This window comes from Malurus melanocephalus, unplaced genomic scaffold (assembly GCF_030028575.1).
Source record: "Malurus melanocephalus ecotype Western Australia unplaced genomic scaffold, MMel_1.1 scaffold_1215, whole genome shotgun sequence".
NCBI lineage: Eukaryota > Metazoa > Chordata > Aves > Passeriformes > Maluridae > Malurus > Malurus melanocephalus.
This window is the reverse complement of record NW_026624447.1, coordinates 2,612-11,747: the sequence shown is the minus strand read 5'-3', so window position 1 is coordinate 11,747 and position 9,136 is coordinate 2,612. Positions and strand designations below refer to the sequence as shown.

The following is a 9,136-nucleotide window of genomic DNA, read 5'->3' as shown; positions in this document are numbered from 1 at the left end:
TTTTTTTCTCTTCCAAATCCTACTCTAGTTGTTTGGCTAGAAAATAAAAACATGTGTTTGTTGTTACTGATGTAGGTTTTCAAATTCTATTCTGCCATTCCAGTGTATAAAAACCAAATCTCAACATTCTTAGTGACTAAATATTGGCAGYACTGTCTGTATACAGATGCTGGAAGGAGATCTGGAACAGATTATAATCGTWCTTTTAGAAATAAATAGAGCATGCACCATTAACATTTCACATAAAAGTGAATGTTTTATGTGGGCATCTTGAACAACTGAAACATTTCTCTGGATCCAGAGATCAAGGTGGAAGAATGCATTGCTTTATCTGCTTATCAGGAGTTTTAATTGACCTGCTTGTGCTGAAACACTTGTCAATTCTATCCTGCTTTCTTCCAGCTGAAGAGTGGTGACCTTTTTTTGTTCTGAAATGCAGCAGAATTTCTTTCTTTGTGTGGGGATAAGAACAAGATCCCAGTTGCTTGTGAAGGGTGGAGGGGATAAGTCTGAGCTCATTGCACCCATTTGTGTGCAAATTCTCAATTAGCAAAATGCTCTCCCAATCTTTATTCTCTCCCAGAGCCGTGGGTCTTGCAGTGGTGCTCTTAAAGGAGTGAATTTTAGGGAATTTAATGTAAAAGAACYCTAACTGCTTTTTTTCTAAGAGCTTTTTCAAGCTGTTGACAGGCTTCATTGTGTGCTCCAAGTAAATTTTAGGTTGCTCTTTCTTCTTAAAAACATTCCAGTGATTCTCCACTTCCTAATTCAACTTTGTGTTGCCTTCAGGCTGTTACAATTTGCTCATTGCTGCCTCATCCAATGCAATGGAGTCCTTTGTACCAGTGAACATACATTCCTAGATTAGCTGAAAAATTTGACTGCTTTGGCAGATTGTCTTCCACTCTGTATAATTCTGGATGAGTTCTGGATTGATTTGGTAGAGCTTTGTGTGCTGTTTGTAAATGCCTGGATGGTATCTGRTGCAATACAAGCACATTTCAAGCTTCAGCAAAGTTGAAACACAGCTGGGTTTATGCTGGGAGTTTCTCAGGATTTGAGCTTGACTTTGGCCTTTAACTCCMCATGTTCTGTCCCTGCAAACGGAATTAGGGAAGTGTCAGATGGGAGTGGTAAAAAGCAGCAGTGTTGTTCATAAAAAAACAATCACGTTTATTGTTGGTTATAGAATGGTAACTGTCAGGCTTTCTTGCTCAAAYTTTGTGTTCTTTGTGCTGTATTTATTATAGATTAATCAACTTAGCAAAACTGTAGCTTATGTGCCTCTTGCAATATGAATGTGATAGAAAACTGCTGAAGTTATKGTTGTGTAATKTTTGATGTGTGCCATTTACTGAACMAGAATAGAGGAATTTGTAAAGGATTAAAATGAAGTTTTTCAGAAATATATCAAATACTGGAAAATAYTTTCTCTTCATGTTACAGTAACCTGAAGCTTAAAGGAAATGTAAGCCCCTTATCTTCTGAATATTGTAATTGTCCAATATGATGTTGATTGAATTTAAACTGGACAGCTGCTCTATCCTTTAAAACACTTTCTGAAANAAGCCCCTTATCTTCTGAATATTGTAATTGTCCAATATGATGTTGATTGAATTTAAACTGGACAGCTGCTCTATCCTTTAAAACACTTTCTGAAACAAGTATGAAGTTAATGATGTGCAGTCTAGAGCTTCCTCACGAGGTGAGGAGGAGGTGCCCACTGATCCCATCTCAGGGTCACCAGCTGGGGACACAAGGGAAGAGCAAGAAGCTTCTTGAGGGAGCTTAGGTTGGATATTAAGAAAAAGATATTTCCCTGAGCTCTCTCTCTGCCTGGAGACTGGAACAGCTCCCTAGGACAGTGGTCACAGCCTGGCAGAGCTCAAGAAGGGTTTGGACAATGCTCTCTGGCACGTGGGGTGGTTTTGGGGTTCCTGTGCAGGGCCAGGGATTGGACTCCATCGTCCTGGTGGGTCCCTTCCAACTCAGCACATTCTGGGATTCTGCTCAGAGTCCTGAAGCATACAAACCTTGTAAATGTCTGTGCATATACTCTCATTTTGGGGTAAATGTTTTGTGTACAAAGGAGATTAACACTTAAAAGAATTTGGAGTTACTGAGAGTCAGACTTTAACAAGTTTGCCCTGTTAAATCTGCATTTCTTTCCCAGTCTGTTGTCTGGCCCACATAAATTACAGTTTGAGAGTGATGGACAAGAGGGAAAATTTGGTCTTTTTAACTCTTGAAGAGAATATTGAGGTTTAAATTAAAATAATGTATGTATAGTCATATAAAACCAGAAAGAGCAACTATGTTTCTGTAAATGAATGGGATTTTTTTCCAAATAGACCCAGTACATTCACCTGTTTGATGGCAGTGCATGAAGAGAAAGCTGGGTTACATCTCAGTGATAAATTCCAGTCTGTCATCTTACATGGATGAAAGCAGGCATAAATTGTGACTGAATTTTGTGATGAAATCCTCTGTTAAAGGAGATTGCTGGGAACATTATTTTCATTCCTTCTGTCTAAAACTGAGAATTTTAGTTAGAAGAAAATTTTGTATCTAAGGGTCAAATCTGAACTGTGAGGTTTAATTATGCTTGTGCGAAGAAGAAAAACAGACTTGCATAATGCAAACTTTTTAATCAGAAAGGTGGCTGTAAACCTCTTATTCAACAAATCACTCCTGCTAATTATTTATATAGCAATATTTGTTTTGTAACAGTGTTTATTCTTACTCTATTCTCTGATAGTTTTTACTACAGCACCTGTTCAGCTCCAATTGATTCAAAATTGCCCATGCTGCCATGATAGAATCATTAGCTAAAAATCCAAATGGATTGCAATTATCTGCTCTGTGCTATATTTTACAATATAATTTGTATAATCCAGTGCACTTTCAAATGGGAGTGAGGGCAGAATTTGTCTTGCAGAACTTGCAGCATTTATGGTCAATTGTACAATGAGTACAAAGCTTGACTTGGAATTTTCAGCTGATGTGAAGCTGTGATTTAAGAGTGAGATGAGGAAGTTTGACCTGTGATTTAAGCTAAAAGAGTGTGTTTTGACATATATGGAGTTAGATATTGGCATTCAGTGGTGRAATGGCTTTGTTTTGTGGATAAATGGGAATTCTGAAATATTACATTCCCCTTTCAGGTGTAAGTATAGATGACAACCTGTAGAAGTATAAAAATTGACTGTAGTAACTATGATACCTACTCAAAACAGGAGTCTGTCACAAGACAGACTTTCTGTCCTCTGAAGACAGAAAACTTTAATTTTCTGATCTTTCTGAAAGAGCTGAAAAAATTTTTAAGTTATTTTGGGACTTTTAATAGAATAATAAATGACTATTCTTGAAAGCCCTTACACTTTGTAAATGAATTCTTAATTTTCTTTTTTTTTTTCTTGTGAGCATATCCATTTTACTTGTATTATATGTGTGAAGAATATTACTTTATTGGTCTTGCAGGCGTTGCCTTTCACTTYTGTAAATAATAAAAGCTAATAGCAGATTGGTATTTGCAGATGAAGCAATCTTCAATTAAATCCCAGTTTGCCTGTACATATAAAAATGATTGGAGTGAAATGAATGGTCAGCCTTCTCGTGCAATTCCAACCTGCAAACAGCCTGGACAAAAGCAACATTTAAAAGCTGCAAAATGCACAGGTAAGCTGTGCTAGGATTGATTCAATAAATGTGATACCTAATGTTTTAAATGCTATCCAAAAAGGCAGAAATGTTTTCAAGAAAAAAGAACAAAAATGTCTCTTTGTTCTCAATGTCTCACATGCCAGTTAAATATTTTTGCAATAAAATTGCAATGTCAATGCTTTGAAAATACAARTGTTTGAAAAATGTGTTGAGGCTATCTTGAATTAAACAAATGATATATGTTACATATATTACATGTTTGTTCTTGTTCCACAAAAGTAAGCCAGGTGAAATTGGTATTTTTGCTATTAAAGGGAGGGGATAATTTGTTATACTGCATGACAAAGTGCATCTTATATAAAATTTCTGTGCCCTTTAACCCCCCCCTTCCAATATCTGGAAGTTATAAATCCACTTCCCTAAGTTAGTTATCACAGGCTTTTGAATTGGCAATGCACTCATGAACACACAGCAAATGTAACTGCAGTGACCAGCATTGCTTTGTTTTATTGGTAATGCACCAGTTTTGATTTAAAAAGAAAAATAAGGGCAGTCCTGATAGGAAAAGGATGTATATTCCCAGGTAACTTTTTATTTCTTCACATATGTTTCTGATATTCTTCCATGACAGAAGGTACAAATTCATGTCCTGATGTACCAGTGCCTGGAACTATTTCTGAAAGTGTTCACCAGACTAGAAGTTGTGCAGAAATGGGAAAGCTGAGTTGTCAGCCAAGGAACAAGAACTCGGAGAATGAACAGATGGATCTGAATAATGACAAAATAATCCGTGACAAGGAAAGTGAACCATCTTTGCAAAAAAATACTAAAAGACTTAAGACTTCAAACAGATCTGGAAAGGAATTGGACAGCAAAATTGGTGGAAAAAGAAAACAGAGCAAAACTGCAAGCAAGAATAAATTGATTGCTGGTCAGGCAAAGTTAACTCGCTTTTTTCAGCTGTAAGGTTTTGTTTTCACATGGATGGTATGTTGACAGCTGTAAAATTTTGTAAGAAAATAGGTGAAATTCATGAATTACTTCCTTCCATGCTTAAATAACTGAAAGYAGCTTGTGTATTACATTAGACAACTACTTACAAGTCTGGATTATGCTGAAGTCTTTTATTTTTTAATAACAATACATTGTTAATAATTACACTGTTAATTTTGATAATGAATGATGTATCTCTCTATAATTTGATGGGAAATCAYTTTTGGATGTGTATGTACTGCCACAATAACACTCAGTAACTTCAAATTCCATTAAATTCAGAATAAAATGTTTAATCTTCCAAGAAGGTTGTGGAGATGAGTGGTTTTCACATTTGCCAGCACGGTCGGTAGACTCTTCCCAGCATRCACCTGAGGACTAGAGCAGAAAAAACAATTGGAAAGTGTGAATCTTCAAAGAACTAGAATTCTTATGGCCTCTGGAAAGATTAATTTAACAAATGCTCCCTCCCYCATGAGCCAAATCATAACAGACATGAAGCTTCTAAATGAATCTTTATGAAATTGCTGTATTGACATTGCACTGTACTTTACCAGAATGAAATACTTTTTTTGTGTAAAAATAAAATACATTTACTGTCAAAATCTCTTCTTCCTATAGGGAATTTAGCTGAATTTTCTTCGTCTGTGATCTCTCTTTGCTGTATTGACTCAATGTTTTGGATTTCAGTGTCAGCTGGAAAAGCCAGGGCTCCCTTCAGTGCAGGATGGGGTGGCTGCTTTCTGCCTGAGCTGTTTGGCATAACATGATTGAAGAAATCATCTCTGGAACCTCTGTCCTGTTTGAGGCAAAACAAGAGGTTCATTTTTATTTAAACTCAGTAGTACATTTTGTACTTTGTACTTCAACAGTACAGTTATTTTATGTTTCAAGATGGTATCTTAAAAGTAATGACCTGCATTACATCTTTGGCCAAAATGGTTTAATGGACATAAGGAAATTATGATTAAATAATGACTCTCATGTTTGGCAAAGTTAAAAATCTGTTGCTGCACATGCATCAAATATAAATATAGATATAAATATAGATCCCCAAGTTTTGGCTACTATCTGAAAAAATCATATTTAATTCAACTGTACAAATTATACATTCAGAATCTTGGCACTAGATATAGAGACTTGAAAACTTTTTTCTTGACTAAGTTATGTTAAACTGATATTTTTGCATATTTACCTTGTTGTCACTTTAAATTGTTGTTATTTTCTAAAGGGGTATAAAYGGATTACAATTTGATAATTAAGCCAAAATGTAAAACTGAACTCACCAAAAACTCCATGTTTCCAGCATTCTTTTCATTGAAAACCCTGCTGTCCTCAGTCTTGATTTGCTTCAGCAAAGGTAGAGCTCCCCTGTTCAYAGTTTGATCTCCATTTCGGAGGGTTTTTCCCAGATTTAATGTAGATAGCAAWGTRTCTTCATCTTCCAGCTCTTGCAGAGATTTGGAAACCGAGAACAGMAAACCTTGAGAGAAARGAGAGAGAAGAGAGAGGATGAACATGTATGGTGTGATGCACATTTTTAGTTATTCAACACTTGCATAGAGGTTCRGCACTTCTCAAACTCTAAGAAAGCTTTTCCAGTGGTAAATCAATATATTTTCTGTTTCTAGAATGGTGCACCTTTTATATTTTACAGCTTGAATGGAAACTACTTCAATGGCTGACGAGTTCATTCTTTTAAAATGACTCATATTAAGCAGAAACCTTTTCTATAATCCTTCTAATCCCACCTGTTTAGAGCCAAAACACTTCTTTGTCATGGATAATTTGCTTCTTTGTGTGTTTTTGGAATGGATTAGTTCCTTTTGGTGGATCATTATAACAAAGTTCTCAGAAAAAGTGATGTCCATTTGTGTTGTTTGTAAAGCCTCACTCCTGTTAAGAGAGTTTAAGAAGAGGAACTAATCTGCATAAGGAAGCAGTGCTGTTGTCAAGGTGTGATGTATCATAGCTTTTGATCAAAACTGGATTCACTAAAAAGTCGAAAATATTTGAAATTCAATGTTTAAACTGCTACCATGCCAAAGTCCTTCATGGTAATGAAATCATTAATTTGTATTTTGATGTCCATTGTGTCAGGCTGCATTATTCAGAGTCAATTGTTAGAAATATTTAATAATACTTCATAAGTTCTATTTGTRTTTTCTTACTGAAAGTGAACCTTTTTCAGCCACAAATATAATATAACCAAATATGCTTGCTAAGAATGTAGAAAGTTCAGTTTTTTATTTAAAAAATCTTTGAAATGCATCTGTGGAAGGAAATGGAGACGTTTCTGCATACTGTTGTGTTGTTGTTTTTGGCTGATTTTGTTTATTTTGGTTTGAGTTATTTTGCCTTATCTGCAAAGCAAAAAAAAAAAAACAAAAAAAAAACAAAAAAAAAAACCAAAAAACAAACCAAAAACAAACAAAAAAACCCAAAAAAGCCAGCTGAAATGTAGCTAATCTCTTAATGTCAGTGATGCAAACCACACGTTTGGTGGCTGTGTGGCTCTTAGCTAGTGCTTCATGTTTGTTTTATATTTTAGCTTMGTGCAGGGAACAAAACCTCCTTCTGTTCAAGGCAAAGCACTGGGAAATTGGCAGCTGGTCCCTGCTAAACTTCCTGGAAAAGCACCTGCCTTGCCAAAGTAACTTCTTGTCAAGAATTTCCATAGGAAAATATCGTGCTGAACTAAGCAGATTTTGCTAARAAACGTTTTTGGTGTACCCACTTTTCTCCAAATGAGGAAAGTGCATTTAATCCTTTCTGGGCAGAACATCYCTCACAAACAGAATTGTCACTTCTTATTGTTTTCATTTCCTTGCTGGAGAGTCTGTACTTGCCTCTGGGAAATTGTTTTGTTTTCTTTGACTTTGATTGCCTGGCTAAGAGGAGACAAATCTGAGACGTGATTGTACACGGTTTAACACTTCTCATCCAATGTCTTTTTGTTAATTGTATTTTCCCTCACATKGAGTACTTGTACAGTTTTGTTCAATTAATAAAGCAAACCCCATGAATGCTCTGCTCCAGGTATTTTTCATGTAGCTCAGCCTCAGCAGAGCAGGAGCAGTGCCTTGGAGCTGTGTTGGCAACAAGCTTTTATTTTTATGTGTTGTCTCTCAATGAGGAGTTGGAGAAGAAACTCTCAGTGCAGTGCCTGGGAGGTGCCAGGAGCTGCTGCTGCTCTCAGGCTCTGCCACCATCAGTGTCTGGCACTGCCACCAGCTCCTGTCATTTATTTACACCAAGCAAAAGGTGCAGCTGACCTGGAGCATTCACACAAACCCAGCCACAGCATCTGCCTGGTTGTCTGCTGTGAGACACAAATATCTGGGAAAGAATATGAAACCAGAGCAAAATTACAGTGCTTGCCCCAGGATCTTCTGCTACTTCTTGAACTGGCTGTTCATTTTTCAGATTTGTTGAAGATCCAAGGTGATTCTAGTGATAATGAGTAGAAACTTCTGATTAGGCTGCCAAGAAATCAGCAGCACATGTCTGTAAATTCAGTGACTTATCTGCTGCTCTCAACAGGCACAAAACATTTGTTGCTATGTGTGTGTTGTGTACAGCTCTTCATAATAACKTTGGGAATCCTAACACTCTGTCTACCCTTTTATTTCTTCATCCTGCAGCTTTCCACTTTAGTAAAAATGTGAAATGTTTTAATACATCAGCTTTTATGTTTTACTATTTTTTGTGATTTTTTTTTTGTCATTCTGAAATAGTAAATATTAACCCAGTGCTGCTTTCAAAACAATAACAATTATTTTGAGAAATTCTTCTTGCTTCTACTTTGCATCTAGTAAAAGAAAATATGAACTCTTAACATCTGAAATCTTATGGGGTACATGTGAGTAAATAAATCTAGGTGATAACATCCCTGRAATTATTGTCTCACCATTTTGGAGGATGCTGTCTGCCATTCATAATTGCATCCACATTGAYTGCATTCCCATTCAGAGAATAATTACTTTGCCACCTGTATGTCTCATTCTCTGAGATGTTATCAGCAAACTCTCCATACCATGCTTTGTTTTCATTTTTGCTGGCACTGCCTGCTGTGGACATCGAGTTGTAAGTGGCTTTTAAGTGAGCAAGGGCTCCTGCTCTTTATACATTTGGAATTTCTGTGTGAGTTCATCATTTTTATAAGTGGAAGTGCTGCACGTATGCAAAGGACAGAGCCAATAGGGATCACTGCTTCAGCCACAAGACTTGTTGCATCTTTTTGCACGATGGCAGTTTTTTCTGGATCTGTAGGGATTTGCCAGGGTTGTTCTGTTYAGGATCTGAACATTCCTCACCATCYATTGAACYCTTGTTTACTGTCTCACACTGGAAACCAGCTGGTCCTGCAAAATCATGGGACTGGTGAGGAAAAAATCCACCCTCACCACTCTCTGAGGAAACATCTGGAGTAGTGAGAACCCCTAACCCTAACCCTGAGGAAACATCTGGAGCAGTGAGA

General features: G+C 36.6%; 2 protein-coding genes across 2 annotated transcripts in view; one reads left to right on the top strand and one right to left on the bottom strand.

The window, feature by feature from the left end:
* Positions 1-6,996, top strand: part of PARPBP (PARP1 binding protein) — a 33,054-nt gene extending 26,058 nt beyond the window's left edge. The window contains exons 9-10 of the mRNA XM_057387431.1: positions 3,537-3,678; positions 4,295-6,996. Coding sequence (XP_057243414.1) covers positions 3,537-3,678; positions 4,295-4,629 — 477 coding nt within the window. The 3' untranslated portion in view covers positions 4,630-6,996. The remainder of the gene's footprint in view (positions 1-3,536; positions 3,679-4,294) is intronic.
* PMCH (pro-melanin concentrating hormone) lies at positions 4,640-6,194 on the bottom strand. The gene is made up of 3 exons (XM_057387428.1): positions 5,943-6,194; positions 5,254-5,455; positions 4,640-4,662 (listed from the first exon to the last, which is right to left on the bottom strand). Exons 1-3 carry the CDS (start codon positions 6,192-6,194, stop codon positions 4,640-4,642), a joined length of 477 nt encoding a protein of 158 aa, XP_057243411.1.
* Positions 6,997-9,136: the final 2,140 nt, after the last annotated feature.